At 39.9% G+C, this 20669-nt stretch overlaps 1 protein-coding gene across 1 annotated transcript in view; it reads left to right on the top strand.

The window, feature by feature from the left end:
- The window catches only part of SERGEF (secretion regulating guanine nucleotide exchange factor), a 140566-nt gene that overhangs the window by 62962 nt on the left and 56935 nt on the right, over positions 1-20669 (top strand). The window contains exon 12 of the mRNA XM_014309543.2: positions 15524-15560. Coding sequence (XP_014165018.1) covers positions 15524-15560 — 37 coding nt within the window. The remainder of the gene's footprint in view (positions 1-15523; positions 15561-20669) is intronic.

The raw sequence follows: 20669 nt of genomic DNA, 5'->3' as shown, positions 1-20669 counted from the left end.
GGGCTTTAAAAATTCTTTATGAATCAAGAGAGCCTCAGTTTTTGCTGCTGGCTCCTGATTTAATATTGCTGAATCCCAGAATAGGGCTCTGTGTATTTTTATCTGAGGTTATCTGAGTGAGAGAATGAAGGTGACGTGAGGAGATGCAAGCGACATGCCAAACAATGAAGCTGTGCTTGGACAGCATCTGAATGGAAGCCAGGGAAATAATTTTAATGGATAGCCTAGCTACTCAATTTTCCCCCTCCAAAAGAGTATTTTGTTGTCAAAGTATATTTTTAGTCTTTTTTTCTGTCTGGTCAACATTTCATTCATGTTTGCGTTGAATAGATTGTTCCTTCAGTTTTCAAGGGACTGATGCCTGTAGAGGTGGAAACAATTTTCTTAATTGCCGAGGCTGAGGTGAATGCTACTGCCCTTCCTCCTGACCTGAAAGAACCTCTTTCTTCAGGCAGTCTCGTGGACAATTTAGCTTTTGATGTTTGTTACTTTCCTTTTAGTCAAGATGGAGCCTGTGTAAAAAAGCACGTGAAAAATCCTTCTTTTAAAAATTATTTTAAGAAGCAAAATTTTTGCACTCTGTAGATCATAGTTTTATACTAAAATTATTCTTTTTAAAGGTGCAGCCTAATTTTAAGCTTTTTCTTATTTCTGTTTGTTTTAAAATTAGCAGTGCCTTCTTTTCTCAGGAAGATCCAAAATAGAAACTTATTTTCTAAGTATGGTCTTATATATGTTGCTAATAGTGATAAATTTAGGGTTATGCTAAATATGTTCCTCTGTATGAGTAAATTAGCAGTAGTAGTCTGTTCTCTCTTGTATACAAGGTTGGCTGCTCTTTGGTGAGGAATTGAGGGTAGGAAAAATGGGGAAACAGTGTATGGGAAAGGTTCAAAAGCCTGAGAATTTTCCAAGCAGGAGGGTAAAAGAGAAACTTTGCACTCCTCTTTACTTTCAGTCCCTTTTCCCTTTCTGTTTTAGATCATGGCAGACTATAAAGTTCACCAGGAAAATCTACAGAATATTTTACTGCCTCGTTTTCCCTTACAAGTGATCTGAAACATCTTCACAGACCCTCTGCTCATCTATTAGCCCTTTTCCCCAATAACTTCACTCAGTTGTTCTTTTACTTGTGGGTGAATGTAGGATGTCCTTTATGTGCTCACAGAAAGAAAATAAGGTAGGAGACTGCAGAGGTGAAAAGAATGGATGAATAGGAAAAGGAGAAGTGGTCCAGGAGAAGAAGTGTGTGTGTGACACTTGCAGATGGTTTGCTTCACATCATACAAGTGATGTGAAGAATTCAGCAACAAGTGAATGGCCAGAATTGTCTGACATGTATGACAAATGATGCTCAGCAGTTGAATTATAGAATGCTTCAGTCCTCTGAGCTCAGGAATGGATTTCTTCCATCTCCAGCAGTAGTCCTGTGAAACACTCTTTGGGCAACTGGATAGTTGGAAGCTCTTAAAAAAAAAAAGTTTTTCAGGTATTTAGTAAGAAAAACGGTTGCAAATATGACAAAGGTATAAAGATTCAAAAAGACATGAAATGTAGCAGAAATTCCCACATAGGGAAAAAGTATTTTCTTGGACAATATAACATTTGAATTAAAAGTAAGCTAATTAATCAAAATATTTTTTAGGTTGTGTGTTTCTAAAGGTATTATGGCTAAGCAAACTCTCCCCTATCCAGTAAGCACCATAGTGTTTCAGCACTAGGTTGGTGTAGTGGGATAGAATATAAGAAAATAGTGTAGAAAGTAATCTCACCCCTAAGGAGTTGCAGCTGGGCCAATTATCAAAGATTAGGCACAGGCCTGACTTTACCAGGCCACAGCTCTAACCAATGAGAGGAAGAGTGCTATAAAAGAGTGGGGTGGCTGGGAGAGAAGGGAGCTGGAGTCAGTTGGCTGCGTAGTGAAGAAGAAAGAGTCAGTGCTCTGAGGAGCTGCCCAGAGAAACACCCGGAAGGTATGAAACTTGTTTGATAAGGAGATAACAGTATGGAACCCCTGCAATAAGATGACAATAGGTTAGAAAGACAAATTGCCTACAACTGCCATTCCAGGTTTTTTTTGGCCAAGTAGTTGGGAATGAAGTGCTGCTTTGTACTTTGCAACACCTCAGATACTTTTGAAGTGAAATCTGCTACAGAAGATGATAACCCAATATATTGAAATAGTTGGAAAATCATATACTGGTCTTTTTCTTTCTGTCTGCAGTGGTTAAATGTGTTTTGAGTGACTGGAAGTGATGGACTTGAGTTGCTGTTGTTATTTGAAATGGTAATAGCAGGGCAGCAATTCTGTGCAGAGACCACCTCTATTAAGAGGATGTAGCTTTTGTTTAGTGTGGCTATTGGAGAGTCTGGGCAAAGAAGTAAATGTTCAACCCCTTGTTTATCAGTAGACTGGAAATGTGAGCTGCAGCTCTCATGTGTTCTGTGTCCAGGAATGGTGTGCTGGCCAGAAGTGCTCAAGTCCGAATGGCAAAATCTTTGGTTACTGCCAGCCTCCAATGCTCCTGATATTTGCTGGTGTGTAAACATCATGTGTGGGCAGGAGAACACACAGGTCAGGTACACTTGAACAGTGGTTCTTCACCTCTCACACATGATGACCTTCCTTGTGAGGGTAAATCACTTCTGAAGCTGATGGACTGAGAACTCAAGGCAGATGAGGGTGGGTTTTTGTGTTATGCAGTTATTTCAGTTTAATCAGGTTCAAGAATATCCAGGGAAGGCTTTCCTGTTGTTGTTATTCTTAGCTGGGCTTCATATTTTGCTTTAGGTTAAATGAGTTCACCAAATGTCTGGAAGGTTCTGAAATAGGGAGAATTGCAGCCTCTTGATTTCCAGTTAAACAGTGATGCCACTTGGAATTACAAATGCACAAGAGGTGGGCGTGTTTTGTAATTAGTGGTGAAGTCTGGTGGGCTGTTGACTTTGATATAACCTCAGTACTTTTCATCTGTTGCAAAAATGCTTCTACTTTAATAAAAGATATTAGAACTCTATTCTTGAGAGTTTCTATGTTTTGTCTTCTGTCAAGTGGCACAGACTGTTGCATCAGATGAAGCTAGGATTTAAAACCACATTTTATTTAACTAAAATTTTATAAATTGAAAGGAAAGCAGGTATTGTGAAGGGATTTCTGATCAGTAAATATACAGATATATTACAGATATGTATCTAATATATGTATCTAATAATATCTATGTTATAGCTAATAATATATATATATACATACAGATATATATGTATAAATAATGTAAATATACAGAGTCACAATGACTCCCTAGTTGTATTGAGGAATGTGTTCCTGTCTTCAGGATTTATTTTAAAGCATCCATTCCTTTTTATAATGAGAATATAGCACTGCTCATGAAATGTTATTTGAAAAATTGTCCTGTCTGTCTTGATGATTCCTGTGTGCTGTTACAGAGCCACCCTGTGAGAGCAACAGGAAAAATGTGATTTAACAGTAGGAGGATAGGGGCCTGACTTCTGTGCACGTGGGAATGTTGTAATCTTTCTGAGCAGCAGGAAGACAGATGAATTAATGCAGGAAGCCACTGATAGTATCTCTGCCCTCCTCACTCTCCTTTAAGCCATGATGCAACAAAATATTTCAGTGTGGAACCCTATGGAAAAAGCTGTGATTGCAATATCAGTGACTGTGGTTACAATTTATTCAAGAGGAGGGCATTTTATATTAAAAATATAGGAGTTTTATATTAAAAACTGCATTACCTGTTTCTAAGTCATTAACAAGTTGGAAATAAGAGGTTTTAAGGGATATCCCACAGGTGGGAAATTCTTCCACTCCCCTGAATTGAAACATTAGGCACTGCCTGCAGCCTGGCCTGTGAGCTACCACAGCACAGAATGACCAGCTCCAATTAAGAGGGATAGGAAAAGACCCTGAGGGTGAGTTTGCTCTCAGGCAAATAAAAGAGACTATGCACTGTCAATGCTAAAACATCTTAAATATGTCTATTGGCAAAACCCTGGGAAGGCAAATTCTGTGTTAGTAGAATTTTCTATTTTGAGGGAAAAAGCAAGAGTATCATAAAGGGATGAGATTCTCTTCTCCATACTAGCATTTTTTTCAGCCTCTAGAGGTAGAATTTTAAAAATCAAAGCTGAACTTTTTGGTTTTGGGAATTTAAAGAGAGATGGCTCAAGTGCTGTATAGGTTGTTGGTGTGAATAATTTTTTCCCAGAACGTCAGGTAAGTTTCAGAAGATTGGTTGGAAGACAATGCCCTGCCAGTATTTTAAAGGACTGAACAAAATGACTCAAATAATTTAGGCTTGTCAGCCTGGTATTTGCCTTGGCTAAGTAATGGTGTGCCTGACATGAATTTGGATCAATAAAAGTTTAAAGATGATGATGTAGTTGCTTGCAAGTGAGTATGTGACTATGGAAAATATATCTTGTCAGTCTAATGTGATACCTAATTTTTGTGAGATAAAAGCTTGATAAATGCCTCACTGTCAGTTGCCTGGACAGTGTATGGCATTCTGATCAGGAAATTAGAGAGATACACAATTGCAATAACAAAAAGAAAAAAAAAAGCCATAAAAAATTGTAACTTGGCTCTGAGAAGTCCTGGAAATATCACTTTAAATCAAAATCTTTATCAAATATGTGTTTCTTGTGGAATTGCTGGTATTAATAAATTACCAGGACTGTTTGTGGGCTTAGGACTAAACGAATCTAATTTCTTGCTTTTTGTGTTGCCGTTCCTATTGAATGGATATTTCTGGTGACTTGTCCACAGTGATGCTGTATAGTTCCCCTGAGAGGTTCCAACTAGTTTAGAATCTTTCTGTATATATGAACAGTCTAAATTTTTCTTTTTGGTATCCAGAAAGATTTATTATGCTTTACCTGACCACGCTAAATTTTGTCTGTCTCAGTCTTGCCCATTTATCAAGTTTTATGAACTTCTTCTGGAGGTTTGATTCAAGAACTCTAAATGAATTCACACACACATTGCAGAACCTTCACTATCCATCCTGTTCCCTTTGTAAGGAAGAGCAGTAAGGAAAGGGGTCAGCAGAACTGTTGCTGTGGACTTCCAAACTCTTTAGGAGCTGGATTGCCAGAGTCTCTTGGGAGGCAATCCTGAAGGGGAGGGAAGTCAGGAAGGCTGGACATTTTCCAATAAGGAAATCCTAAAGGCACAGGAGCAGGATGTCCTTATGAGCTGAAAGAAGAGCTGGTGCAAGACCAGCCTGGCTGAACAGGGAGCTTTGGCTGGAGCTCAGAGGCAAAAAAAAGTGGGTTTATCACCTTTGGAAGAAGGAGTAGGCAGCTCAGGAGGACTACAGGGATGTCATGAGGTCATGGAGGGAGCAAATTTGAAGGGCCAAAAGCCAACTGGAATTCAATCTGGCTGCTACCATGAAAGATAATAAAAATCTTTCTATAAATACATGAAGAGCTAAGGAGAATCTCCATCCTTTATTGGGGGGGGGAAATACAGGGTGACAGAGAATGAGGAAAAGGTTGTAATGCCTTCTTTGGCAGTCTTTAATAGGAAGGCCAGTTGTTCTCCAGGTACCAGTCCCCTGACTTGGGAGTCAGGGAGCAGAATGAGGCCCCCAGAATCCAAGGGAAATGGTCAGTGGCCACTTAGACACACACAAGTCTTCAGGCTGGAGGGGTCCATCTGAGGGTTCTTAGGGAGCTCCTGGAAATGCTCACTGAGCCACTTTCAATCCTTTATCAGCAGTACTGGTGCACTGGGGAGGTTGGCAAATGTGACACTGCGTTACAAGAGTGGCCAGAAGGAGGATCTGGGGAGCTACAGGCCTGTCAGCCTGACCTTGGTACCTGGGAAGGTCACAGAGCAGATTGTCCTGAGTGCCATCACGTGGCACTTGAAGGACAACCGGAACATCAGACAGGGGCTCGTGAAAGGCTGGTCCTACTTAACCTACTTGATCTCCTCTGACAAGGTGACCTGCTGGGTGGATGAGGAAGGGGCTGTGGATGTTATCTACCAGGACTTCAGTAAAGCTGTTAACACCATTTCCCACAGTGTTCTTCTGGAGAAATTGGCAGGCCGTGGGTTGGACAGATGCACTCTTTGGTGGGTAAAAAACTGGCTGGATGGTGAGGCCCCGAGAGTGGTGGGAAAAGGGAATTGAGTCTGGCTGGTGCCTGGTGACCAGTGGTGGTCCCCAGGGCTTAGTGTCAGGTCCAGCCCTGTTCAGCATCTTTTCAATGTTCTCAAACATCTTTTTGAATCTGAATGAATCTATGATTCTATAGTTCAGCTTTTTAATAAAAATGCCTTTATATCAGCTGTGTATAGTCACTTCAGACATGTTCTTTTCCCTGATTCTTCCTTTGTGTGTAGCATCAGGGCTCAGTCACTACTTAAGTCCTTTCAAATGGTAAACTTATTTATTCAGAATAGCTTTCTTACTAATTTTGCATTGGACTGTAAGCAAGTTTACATTTTATTTATTTCCAGCAAGTTTGCTTTAGGGAACTGTGCAGTTAGTAAGCGCTACAGAAACAGAGAATCCAACATTGAAGAGCAGAGTTACATGATACCCTAAAGATATAAGCACCATATATTTGGAGAGGTAAGGGAGCAGACAGTCAGCAAAATTCACGGCTTGGTATTTTTGTACAAGGATATAGAAGCTGCATGCCTGCAGCTCTTCTGGAAAGCAAATGAACCAAGAAAATTCTGACTTCAAGTTGAGGTAGTTGGTGTATGAAAAAATGTTTTTGTCTTCCTCTGTTATTTACTTTGTCATATTTTAGGAGAAATTCTTAATTTGCTGGTGTTTCTTTGGCTAAGAGTTATGTTGATAACATTTCAATTTTTACATGCATGTTTGTGGGGGAGGGAGAGATCAGTGAGTGTCATGCTGGAAATCAGGCAAAGATTTGCATTCTTGAACAGCTGCTAGTTATCTTGAATAATATTTCCCAGAGGCATTGGGTCCTGTAAAGGATGCTTCTAATGATATTACACAGTAGTAGTCCAGTACTTTAAATGACCCGCTTATTTCTTTCAAATAACATGAAATGTTTTGGAAATTTAGTAGGTTTTTTATTTCCTTCAATGGCACTGTACTTGTGTACTGCCAGTTTACACAAGCAGCAGTACACACTAAGGTCAGCCGGGCTAGCATGGAAATGAAAGCTCAATCCAATTTTGCGTGAGAGCTTCCTTGAACATTTAGTAATTTCCCTGAAAATTAGTCTTCCCACATCCAAGGTCTGGAAGTTGAACTGAGATGTTTAAAATGCTATCATAAATTTGGGTTTACTGGTGGAAGAAGTAAAAAAGCCCCTGCACTATGAAATCTATGAAATAGGGGTAATATTCCATAACGACATCATTACTGGTATTATTTTGATAATATTGCCAGGAATTTTGCATGCAATTTTTTATGAAGGATTGCATGGGTAAAAAGCATGTGAAAGAAGAAACTACTGTAAGGATGTTGAAAAAACCCCACATGCTAGAAAAGAAGGGTTATGGAGGGTGAGCAAAGTCAGACCTGACAATGGTGGGGGCAGTTCCCTCTGGCCCTAAAGAAGTGGCCACAGCCACTCTACAGCACTTCCCTCCTTTAAAGGGGTATTTTAGGGACACCGTCTGCCTCTTCACAGCATCCAGTTAGACTACCTTGACAGTCAGTTGTTTGAGGGTATGAACTTCATAAGAAGTGCTATTTTTCTTTTGAGCCCTAAAAAAAAAATGCAGGGCTTTGTGCTATTGTGTAATCCTGCAGGCTGAGTGTCCTGAGTTCACTGCAGTGTGTTTGTTGTGGAGAGGAATTGTAGCGACACGTCTTGCAGTAGCAGCACAGTGAGGGGAGAGCCGAGTTCCTGAGAGAGCTCAGTGCCCCTGATATGTGTGTTTGATTGCTCTCTGATTCTCCCCAGCTGCACTGAATATTCCAGAAAATATTCAAAATGCATTAAAAACAGTAGATTGTTTTGCCACAAGGAAAGAGATGTGAAACCCAGATTCTGTTGCTTAAAACTGCAGTTAGACATCCACAAAAGATGTGGTTGTTTAAGTGGAATTCAGTGTTTTGTTGCCAAATAATAACATGCTGTCATGACTTTTATTCTAAGCCTATAAAATTATTAATAATGATATATACTTTGACAGAATGTTTGTCTGTAATCATTGTTTAACAGAACCATTGCATTAATTTCAGAGTACTAGAAATTAGCACATTCAGATAGACAATGATGACATTTATATGCTATAGTGAACTTTTGTCTTTTTGTTGTTTTCATGTACAATAGAAAGAAAAGACAGATACTGAGTGAGTTTTTTGCATGCTGCAAGCCACAATTCTTGACCTGAAAACATCAGAATAATCTGATCATAAGGATGTGTGTGTTGATGGTAGAGACAAATCAGTGTATAAGGAGGTTTTGAAACTTTGTGTTTCTGTGGCCTTGGCTTCTTTAATTTCTTATGTCAAAATGGTGTTTGTAATGTTAGTAAGGATTTTGGTCTTGTGGGATTTGCAGTGCACAGTTGTAGGTTTAGGAGTATGTACATGTTAACAGGGCTGCTGTGATGAATGGTTTCTTTTTCAATCAGTAGGAATACTTCAGTCTTAATTTTCACAAAATAATGAAGACTGAATCGAGAGCTCGTTACAGGAAACAATCTGAAATCGAATGACCATTACTTGGTTCATTTTAAAAATGATGAAAGGACAGGCAAAAATTGCTTTGTGGCTGAGGTCTTGATTACAAATATGGAAAATTTTGATGGACCAGTGAGACTGTGGGATATATAAAAGTGGCAGAGCTTGATTTTCCTGGAATGAAAGATACTAATGTTTTCTGGACCCCAAGGGAGTGAGAGAACTGCCTGAAGAAGGGTACAAGAACTAATTGGAAAATCTCGAGGCAAGAGAGAAGAGCCAGCTGACCTTGCTGACTTGTAAAGATTTTTATCACACTTGTTTTGGCTGCATTCTTGTAATTCAACTAAAACCTAATACCATTGAGTGTTCTTACTGAGATCTCAGCACTTTTTGTTGTTCTGGAGTCATCTAAAGATGAGTTTTTTTCATAGGTGGACACAGATCTTACTCTGTGTTGACCTCCTCAGTCTTTTCATTCTCAGCCTTAGGCAAACAGTCCATATTTAATTTTTTCAATGTGGCCAGTTTTTCCATGTGATCTCCCTTCAAGTGGGTTTAGGAGGTGGACATGGGTTACTGTGATGTAAACCTTCAGTGAAAATGTTGGCTGCTTTAACAACTAGCTTTCCTTTCATTTTCATCTCCTGTGCCTCATCACTAATGACAGGGTTTTGGGGTTGTGGTGTTTCCTCTCTGATACTAAAAGATTAGTTGGTTTTTGGTATGTGGTTTTATTTTGGCTGTTTGGGGGGTTTTTGTGTGTTTGTGGGTGGTTGGGTTTTTTTCTTATGGGTGGTTGGGTTATTTTTGTTTTTGCTGTTAGTGGTTTGGTTTTTTTGGTTTTTTGCTTTGTACTTAACAAATGTTTCCATCTTGTGCAAGCACTTGAGACCCAAAGTGCACCAGCTGAATCACGGCAGAAGTGCGGCTGCACCCTGTTAACCCCAAGATGGCTTTCCTGGAAGTGTGGTGCTCAGTCAGGGGAGAGCAGAGCAATTTCTCACTGTGGTTAGTGTCATAGAGAGGGAAGGTGTGTAGGGACACACATATGTGTCACATGGCACAGAGGGTGGGAAGGCAAGCTCTTGGTGTTGGCCCCCTGGCTTTTTGGTGACTGTAAGGCAATTGGCAGGGCAGGGTGTTGAGTGATGGAAGATGGGACTCTGAAAACAGTGGGTAGAGGAGCAAGGGAAATGCTGCATGGGGGAGAAGCATTTTGTGTCTTGTGCTAAAAGTGATGCAGCTTGGCATTACTTTCAGGCAGGGAGGGCACAGATCATAACTCTGGAAGCTACAGGGAGCTGTAAAATCTTCCTTTGAGAGCTTACTGCATCCTGGCAATGCCTTAATGCTTCTTCTTCTCCTCCATGCTTGCAAAGGCCTGCTTATGTGCCATGTTAGCTTTAGGTCAGGTGTGTTTTGAGAAGAAATGTTTTCTTCCAGACCTTCTTATGTGCGTTCAGTTTAAATTTTATTGCGGATTTTCTTCTTGTAGGGGAAAGTAAAACTACATAAAGACTAAAAAGCCAATCACCCAACTATGAAAAAAATCTGCTTTAAGTAGAAAATTTGATGAAAAATGGAAAATATCCTGTGATCTACAGGACACTAGCCCTCTTTCTTTTCACCTGCTGCAGCCAACAGCTTGGAACATGTTCTGCATTAAACTGAACTTAGTCTTATGCTGGCCAAGGAATGTGATTAGGTTAGCAAGCTGCTTTCTTATCAATCAGGAGTCAAATGATCCAGAAGAGGAACACAGAGTTCCTAGTAAAGGATCATTGGAAGCAGGACAGCTTTGCTAATTAGATTCCTTTTACTTTATTTTTACGCATCAATAGAATTCTGCATACAAATGCAGTTGCACCGAGGGTGTCAAACAGTACAAATTGTTGTTACACACATTAATCAAGGGCATGAAAGAGCAGCTCGAGGAGAGAAGATTCCCCTGCCTTATGTAAGCTTTGATCTGCAGTCTCTCGATCACCTCGTCTCCTTCCCTTAGGACTTCTGATCTCAGAAGGAATAAAATTTGTCATCTTCTGGCCCTGGCAATTTCCTTACGGTGAAATTGGTCAAAAGACATGCAATACCATGGCTAAAGTCCTGGATAAAAGTACTTATGTGCCCAGCCTTTCAGAGGTTTCCTTCCCTTGCCTCCTGCCCTCTCTGTCCCTGAAAAAGAGCTTTGGTGCAATTAGGAAGACAGAGACTAGAATCTGCCTGCAACTTAAACATTAGATCTTCATTCATCCTTAAAAATCTTTGTACATCATGCTCTCATCTCTAAGAAGTGATAGAAGCCTCCACAGCCTTTCATGTTTTGGGAAATAACTGCACTGAAGGGAATTAACGTGCGTTTATAGGGTGGTGAAACAAAAATAAATGGCATTGAGGTATTTTTGTTGCTCTAGTTTAACACCTTGATGTTTGGATGCTTGTGATTTTTCATACTGCAATCCCTCTTGTGAGTCCAGCTCCCTGTGCCCCTTCCTTGCACCCTCTCCTGTGCTGTCCCTTCCCCTCTGCTGCAGTGGGAGGTTGATGTTGCCTGCAGTTTTGATTCTGTTTTTTTCCTGGTGAGTTGCACTCAGTCAAAGCACTGGGGTTACAGAGAGAAAAGAAAGAATAGCCTTGTGGTCATGGTACTAGCCTGAAACTTGGATTTTTATATGCTTTGTCAGACTTGTTTTGTTACAGTACTCAGAAGTCCCTTAGGGGATGGTTGGCAAAAGGTGTTTTTGTCTCTTAATTATCTTTTGAAATCCAAGGGAGACTGCACGTCTAAATATCCACAGGAGTCTTGTCCTGTATGTGTTGGCTTGCTGTCTGCAAAGGTGAGATCTCTGTCCCAGACAGAAAATGCTCTGTCTGAAATTTCTTCCCTAATAAATATCTTGTTTAGTAGATAACCTTCTTTTCCTACTATGCATATATATATTCTTTTTTGTATCTATACACACACTCAGGTATATATGGGAATGTTTATATAACATGTGCTAAACATTATTTTGCTTATTCATGTAGTGCTTTTAAGATATAAAATATTTCACTTAAGCATAAAATATTTTTCTCTTTTTTGCATAACCCCTTGATTTTACATTCAGTCAATTAATTTTTGTGAGGACTGGGCCATAAGCATATATGTAGGCTGCAGAAAAGTGTTGGTGTTTTGCCCAGAGTTTGTGGTTGCTGTGCTAAGGTCTTTCCTCACCATCCTTGCAGCTTATGTCTGTGATTATGCTATTTATCATACTATTTATGATTAATAAAATGTTGGTCCCTTGGCTGCTTACACCAGACGTGTTAATTCTGGATGGATGGATGGATGGATCTGAACCACAGCCATTGCTAGGTACAAAACAGCTTGCTAGCACACAATTTAAGGGAAGAAACAAACAATTTATGTATGGTTGAAAGAGCACAGATAATAAGGTAAATAAGTTCTGGGTGAAATGGTCCCTAAGCATTCTCTGCTTGCCTTATAGACATTTGTCACGTGCCTTGAGATAATTTGTATAGAGAACACAATATCCTTCACAACTTCTCCCATTTCCCTCCAAACCGAGAACTTAGTGTGAATTGTTTACTGTGTAGGGAGTTATGTTTCTTGAGCTCACAGAATGCTTTGCTCAGTAGTAGTCTCTCTGATTTGTCATTAAGTTTAGTGATTTTTTTTTCAATTAAAACATAATGTAAAATTATTGCCCAATTAGAAAGCATTATTATGTGTTTATAAGCGTCCCTGAATGTACTAACCCACTGGAAGCATGCAGATGTCTGTTGGAATTTAATTTCTCTGCAGCACATTGGGGGTGGGTACAGAAGAGAAGTAGCCAGAAAATTATAGTTGCTGCAGTAAATACCAGGCTTCTCCCAGTGACCTGCACTGACTGAAGGGTTTATTACATCTAATGGAAGCATAAAACATCTGTTCAGCAATGCTGTTCTCTGGCTGGTCTGTATTTGTACCAGCAAATCAATCTCTCTTGGCTGATTGTTGCCTGTTGTGGGGAGTCACAGAGAAAAGGGGGTGCCACATTTTAAACTTTATTGTATGAAAGATGTTGTGAAAGACCTGCAAGGTTTCAGTGTACATTAAGCAGGGGCAACCTTGCTTCACCTCTGCGGTGTGGGCCCTCCTGAGCTCCAGAGGCATAGGTGTGCAGGCAAGCAGGAATCCTGTGGGTGGATGGTGTAGCCTGTAGCAAGGAGCATGGATGATGGACAAGGTGTTCCAGAAAGCTCAGTTTAGAACTCTCTAAGGTTTTTTTTTAATCTGGGGGTTCCTACAAAGTCAGTCTGTGTTGTCAGGTGGCGACACCCTGCGATAAGGCAGAGGTGTGATGAACCTTGTGCTCTAAATTGAGCAAATTCTACTTTGGAGCACAGAACTGCTGCTGGTACAGGGTGTGTGCTGTCCTTGCTCTGGGCTGTCGAGGGTGAATCCAGGGCACTGCCTTCAGCAGAACCATTTTACTTGGTTCCAGTCAAAGCTGGCACTTCACTGAGGTGGCTTTTACCCCCGCAGAAGAGGTGTTTTTGTGCTTTGCAGTAGGTTGTACCCCATCAGCCCCAGTGCTGCAGCATGTTGGCCATGAGTGGCTGCCTTGGGGGCAGCTCCCCAGGGCTGGCCAGTCTGTGTAACACAGCAATTTGACAGAGTCCCTCACAGCCTGATAGCTGGCTAGTGGGAGCTCTGAATGGTGGCCAGAGTAACAGCTACATGAGCAAAGCTGTTTGAGATCACCAGCATTCTTTTATCTGCTTTGCAGGCTCTGTACCTGCTGCTATTGGATGTAGCAAAAACAAAAAAAAAAACTTCTTTGTCAGGGGTGGTTTTTTACAATCTAAATAACACCTTGTTCGTGTGGGGCTTTTTTTTTTCTTTTTTTTTTTAATGTAGTGTTTCTGGAGCAGGTCCTGGCAGTGTCAGCCACCAGCCTGAGCAGTTCTTTTGTGCCAATGCTTTTGAATCTCTGCCTGTGTCAGTGTATTTCCTAGGGAGTTAGCCAAGATTATTCACACCTCAGATAAAATTTATTTATTCTATTACCAGCAACTTCAGTATATCCAATTTTCAGCACTTGGTGAAGAGGAGAATTTTGCTTTTTTTGCTAGAAAGCCTTTGCATGTGCTTCCATGTGTGGATCTTGTTGCCATGGCATCAGTTTATAAGCCTGAGAAGCACAGGTGGGAGCATTAGCCAGTAAATAGGCATTAGGAGCCAGCCCTGCTGCTGTGTAGTGCTCAGTCTTGTGGTGAGGATAGAGATGTGGGATATGGCAGTGATTTATGTATTTTAATGGCTGGGACTTGGAGCTTTTCCTGTCTGCAGTATTGTGGAATAAAGGACTCGATGCAGTCCTGCTAGTGCTCTTGCAAAGGCATTGCTTTTCCTGCTGCTTTCTCTTGATTTTTCTGAAGATGAGGCCATGCTGTAATGTGCTGTGACTTGAATTATTTTTCTTGCCTTATTTTCCCAAATGCTTTAATGTCTTGTCTAAGCACCTTTATTCTAAAGAGTCTTTTTCTTCTTCCTTGCCACTGTTGTGTTGGGATGGCTTTGCCCAAATGTTTTCATGCAGCAGCTGTGACATGGGTAAAATGTGACTAGTAGTGATTGTGGTGTTCATTTGTAACACAGGAGCTCAAGCTACTCAGTGTGTCAGTCCTGGGTGTCTCTTCACCAGTAAATACTCAAGCACAGTGAGCTGAGCACAAGGCCTGTTTTATTAACTTCTATGGTTTTATGTTCTGCAGACATGGAGGTGATTATAGCTGTTTCTCTGGCTGTAAAAGCTATAAAGTTATGCATTCACAGAACCATATAAACTTTTGATGGTATGGACTTCTAGTTTTTAATATAAGTGAGCATATACTCCTGTATTATATTTTGCCATTGCAAATATTCTTTAGGAAGAATGTGTCTATTAATTTTCTGCAGCTCAGTATTAGGTATAATGGGCAAGTACTTTCAAGACAGTGAACTGGATACAGGATTTTGAGGGGGTTGCTTTTATTGAAATTAAAAACTTGAGGACACTCAGCAGGGTAACCTTGTGTGAAGTGAAGTCTCTTACATCAGACAATTGCCAGCAGTAACCTTGCAAAAGAAATTCTGTAGGAAAGACAAGCCCTTGCCGTAAGGACAGGAGACTTCTCTTGGTGCTTGTGTTACCATCATTGGTGGGCAACTTAAAAAACTCAGTACACCAAAGCAACTTAAACATGAGACATGTTCACAGCAGCTACAAAGAAGGATGAAAAATACCTGAACCATAAGTTTACTTTGAAAAGAAATTCATAACTGATTTCCATCATTAATGAGCTAACAGAAGGGTTGAGTCCCAGGGTAGTTTTTCTCCATTCTAGGCAAATGACTTGTAAGGATCATGTCATATCAGGTTTATCACACTGAGCCTGTATACTTTGAGCAGTGCCTCAGGGGTCAGCTGGAAAAACAGTATAGGTAAGAGAGATGGAAATCTTCATCACCCTTTTGATTCCCAGCTGCCTCTGTATGGATTAATCTGTGTTTGCTCTGTGCCTCTTGTTGGATCCAGTGGGTGTTAAAGGTGTGATGTTTTTGCAGGATCATTGCTAGTCTTGCTTGAAAGGGTTGAAATGTCTGCATTTTGAGAAGAAAATACCTCTTTATTAAACAAACAATCGTGCACTCCTGCCACTAAGCCCCTAAGTGAGGCTTCAAATGAAATTCCATTTAAGAGTGAGAACACTTCAACCTTGATTTTGCATCCTACAAACTGTAGTTGTTTGTTTCAGGTTAATTTTTAATTTCCTGTCATAATTGTGACTGTCTTCCTTCTGGTGGGCAGGTTCTGATTTAGTCATTCATATTTCTTTTTCAGATCGCATGTGGCTCAGAGCATAATCTGGCAATAGTTGGTAAGTAGCTTAATTTTATAACAAATCCTCTCACCTTTTTTCATTTTTAGTAGCACAAGATGAAAGAAAAATGTGTACATCAAACATACTGAATGATTATGGGCATTGTGTGCAGCTGAAAGGAGGAAAGTAACATATAGATGAAGAGAAACTGGTGACAGTAAGTGCTGGTGATGAAATTGTGGCCTTGTAGACCAGCCCCTGTAAGGAAGGAGGAGTTGATGGATGTAACAGGAAAATACATTTGCAAAATGTTACAGCCTGCTTTAGCCTGGAGCCATTGCAACAATCCAGGCTGCAGGTTCAGAATAGCACCCAAGCTTGGTGCTGGTCAAAAGTATCTTTGTTTAACAAGATGGAAATTATTAACATGGAAATTATTGCTGAAAAGAGTCCTGGGTCTTTTGTTGTTCAAAGCTTGGAAAATCTTCAAAATGTCAGTCAGTGTAGACAGGTTCTTTAGTGCATTTTAGCATAATGCAGCTGTAGTAATAATGATGGAAGTACTAGGAAGCTAATGTCTGTGCAGAAATTGAATTTTGTGTACTAATTCCAGGAACAATCAGATTCTTGCTTTCATGTGATGAGTTGATAACTGAAGTTTGATACATGATTGCTATTAAATATAATTACTTGTTTAGGAACATTTTTAACTGTAGATTTTTGAGTGCTTTATAAAGGAGGTCAGCATAATTATCCCCATTAATACACAGGACAAGACAGATGAAGAAAGGAATTCTCTGCTAATGAGAGCTGGAAATGAAGCAGCACTCCATCCATGTAGATGTTTTTGATTGCTGTGACTGATGCATTGAGGTGTCAAGTAGAGAATTTCCTTAATTTTCTAAAGTGTAGTTTGACAGAGGTAGAGAAAAGCATCCATTTGGTATTCAACCTGCTTTCCATGCACTATTTTTTCAGGTTTTGTTAAGTGGCCACAAAGGTGGCATTTTCTATATTTCCATATCTGCTGTAGTATATTTTCTAATTATCTTTCTCCAGTTAAACCTTGTAGTGAACTCGTTAAGTGCTATTAAGTTTATGGCTGGATTGAAGAAAAGATTTTTCCTTTTGCCTTCTCCCTACTTGTTCAGTGTCACATGCCTGTATTAATTGCTGGTGCTTCTGAATGTCGACTGAAGAGCAATCTTGTTTCTTGCTGAATTGATGAAGTAAAAATGTGCTGCTGGCAGATTCCTCCAGTGTGCATGAAAGCAAAGCATTGAGTTTGAACAACCTTCTCTCTGCCTATGTCCTTTTAAGCTTTCTGCCTTCTAGGCAGAAATCTCTGGAAAAAATGGGTTGGGGAAAGAAATTCTAGAAGAAAGTTACAATAAACGAAGAACTTTGCATATGTAAAGAACACCATATGCCTATCTAAGCTGCATGCTATGCTCATTGAATTCAATGGGGGAATTATCAGTGCTGGAAGCCAGTCAATTTTATTTTAAGGACAACAGAAATGTGATGTTGCAAATTTTTTGAACTAAAGAACTATGATACAATTTTCCCTGAATTGAATTTTACATATGTTTTTAAAAAGTTGACTTTTAGAACATTCTGTGATAAGATTTCTCTGATCACTGGCCATTCTTGGTTCAAAGCTGTCAGCTGTTATAGTCCTTAAAAGATATAACACAGATTTCCATGAATGTGTCTATTTGATTGTACAATTTTCTAATAACTTATCATTCAAGCAGAGTTCATTTATAACAACTATATCAGCCATGTCTTTCTTAATTAGTAAATGCTTGAGTGATTGACTTTTAAACTGAAATAATTCAAGTTCAGTATGACAGGTAAACTGAAAGGCCTTTAACAGTATAATATTCAGGTCAGTGTTTCTGGTTGTATGTACAAATGTGCTTGTGCTTTGTTTGTTGCATCATCTTTTAAATAGAAAGGTTTTTAGGACAGAGAGGCTGGATTAATGATTAATTCCACAAATACTGAAGTAGTGTTCCAATCATTTACTGTTGATACAAGCTGTTTGATTTGTAAGGCTAGCAAGCAGTTAGGATTTTTCATGTGACTTTATATAGTCTGCATCCATTTGTACAGTTCAGTTATTTGAATTCTCTTTTCTTGCTTTCTTCTACTGAAGTCAGTGCAAAATTTTTCTGTTCTCTTCACTGTGATGAATCTTGCTCCTTTTTTTTGTGGCTATATTGGTAGTATTTTGGTTTTTATTTGGTTTTCATCATGAGGTAAATGTTTGATATAAAGGAGAATGAGATGTATGTTGTCTTGAAATTTACCTGGTTTTCTAAACTTAATGAGTTAAAAGTTGCTATTAGTTCATGAAAAAGTGTAAACACCTTCACTCCTAGCCCTTGCTGAAAACACATTTTTATCTTCATTTGTGGTTGTACTGTGAAATTAATTCTAAAATTTGTAAGTGTTGTAATATTTTTATGTTTGTATGACTTTTCACTTGAGAACTAAAATCCTAGCCTGTTAAGAAAAGACCTTGTAGTTTTCACCTCAATCAAGGATTAATCATCTTAGGAGCCAGCCTATTTTTGTACTGAAAGAAATGGGTAGTTATTTAATAAATGTTGTATAACATATCTGAAAAACACCTTGGTACACTGAAAACTTGTATGTACTTACTGAGCACTACAAAGGTGCCTTTTCTACCTGAATGTGATAGCTGCAATGCTAGTGCTGAACTTGGTGATACTGAGACAGTGTCTTTGAATGACTGAAATACATGATGGAACTAAATCACTGTGATAAAGCTGGGCTTTTTCCAGGTTTGGGAGTCTCTAGTATTTTCAGCACTGAAAATGTGACGAGGTTTGATTCTTACCCTAAAAAGCCTGTGTTTAAAAGCAATATTTATGGAGAAGGCTCTAACCAGTTTCCTACCAACTCCCCAGTAAGAATTTGGTGCTCCTTTTTTGAAAAAGAGAATAGTTATCTTTTAAAAGAACATGTAGCTCATGCAATGCTGCAACTTAAATAATCAAGCAATATTAACTGTGCAGAAGTAGAGACGCTCTTAAATGCAGCAATGCCATTGACTATGCTGCAACCACAGAGCACAGGACAGAATACCATGAAGAACCTCCAAACGCACAGGTCTTATTTTAGTAAAAATTAAACCATGGAATTTTAGTCCAGCCTCCTGGAGGTAGTCAAATCCCCCCCAGAAATCATTATGAGGATGACAGTTCTGTAGTCTGTCTCCCCAAAGCCTTGGTAATGCGTTATATCCCTTTTTGGTCTTGCTTTTAGTCATTTTCTCCACCTGTATAAACGAATGAAAATCTTTTAAACAAAAGATACTGGAGGAGGTGTAGGGAGGAGTGCTTGTTTTAAAAGCTAATTAGTTTCTGTTGAAGTCCAACTTTAAAGGAGCCTTCAAAGGGGAATTTGTTTGTTTGGAAGAGAAAGACGTGGATCTTTCAAGTTAACATTTTCTGGTGTGGTGTTTTGAAGGGGATAAGTGTTGGGACATGTGGCTGCTTGAGATAGTGCAAGAAAAAGCTTTTTGCATTTTCATAGTTAGCACAGTGCATTCTGACTTCTCGTTTTCTTGCATGGAAGATTTAAAACATCCTTCAGTGAGATAGTCCCCAGATCCTGACTTGGGCACTGCTGTGTGGTCACCCACACTACAGAGGCACTGCCAGTGCAGGTGGTGGTGGTGCAGTGGTGTTCACAAGGAGAAACTGGGCTTTGTGATTCATGTCGTTGTTACTCATTTGATACTTTTGTCTCCTTTGGCTTTTTCCCTACTTAGGTTCCTTACTCCGGACTGCTTAACCCCCATGATTAATGATAGTGGAGAGGGCACCGTATAATTAATGTTAAAACAATAAAAATGAGTCCCAAAGACCCAACCATAAGAGTGTTTTGCACATGGAAGTACAGGTGACATGTGAGGAGACAAGGTCCTGGCTGGTCACACAGAGTTTCAGTGTGTTCAGTGCAGCAGCCTTACATTTTTAAAATCACTTCTCAACTTTCTTCTAAACCACAGACCCTTCCAGAAGAGGGTTAGTTTTGTCTCCCATTGCCTTTTTTTGTTTTGTGTGAATTAGAACAAGCTTCAGGATTTTGTCTTCTGTGGTTCATGTGCAATCACAGCTGTAAATATCACAACATGGGCATTCACATCCTTCTGAAGCTGCAGTTTGAGAGTAAAACCCAATACTAAATTTAATGGAAAATTAGTCTTTGTAGAGAAAATTAGGATTAGACATCCTTCCACTCAAATGGTAGCTCATACCTCAAGTGGTCTGAATTCAAGTATGCTGTAGTGTTAGAGGGGCAGTAAAAGAGCTGTTACTCCATGCTCTGCTGAGATTTTCTTTTTATATTCCTATCCTGGAAGAACATAGCAAATATGAGCTGGAAAACAAACATGGTCAAAGCAATCAAAGCTTAGGGAGGTGATGGTATACATCCTAAAATGGTGGTGGTGTTAATGCCATCCCCAAACACTTTGGTTCTATGTTTTTTGATAAGGAAGCTGAAGGGTTCCTACGTGCAAGCCAGTCCCTCTTAATTAGCAGGGTCCCATACTTTTAGTGGAGTTCCATGGTTCGGTTCCACGATTCCAACTGAATTATTGTACAAAGCATCAGCTGGGGAAAGGCTGTAAGAGATGATGGAAGATCTGTTTCTCTGGCAGAGTGAGCAGCAGTGGGGAGGGGAGGCCGTGCAGGCTGAGGGACGGATCCCTGCCCTGTGGTGACAGTGTTATTTAGCTGTTCACAGCTGCCCTGCCGAGCAGCAGACAGAGTCCTGTGTCTGACATTGGGCCCGGGGGACTCAGCAGTCTGTCGTGAGGAGAAAAATCATAAATTCTCTCTGTTGCTGTGGTGGTTGGAGGAATCTTCAGCGTACACAGAGGAGGGCACTGGTGTTCAGCAAGGAGCCTGAGTCTGCTAGTCTGTTGCTTTATTTATTATGCATGAAAAATCCCAGTGCAGCCAGGGACTGTATTGTAAAGGTTTCCTGGCAGGCCAGCATGGAGTCATGTTGCAGCACGCTGTCTCTTTGCATTGCAGCACTAATCACATTCTCTGCTTATTAAAGGGCACCTGGCAGGACTTCGAGTAACCATCACTGTTGTCATTTTCATGCGGGTTATATGTC

Source organism: Geospiza fortis, unplaced genomic scaffold (assembly GCF_000277835.1).
Source record: "Geospiza fortis unplaced genomic scaffold, GeoFor_1.0 scaffold524, whole genome shotgun sequence".
Lineage (NCBI taxonomy): Eukaryota > Metazoa > Chordata > Aves > Passeriformes > Thraupidae > Geospiza > Geospiza fortis.
The sequence above is the reverse complement of the archived record's forward strand: the minus strand, read 5'-3'. Positions and strand labels throughout refer to the sequence as shown.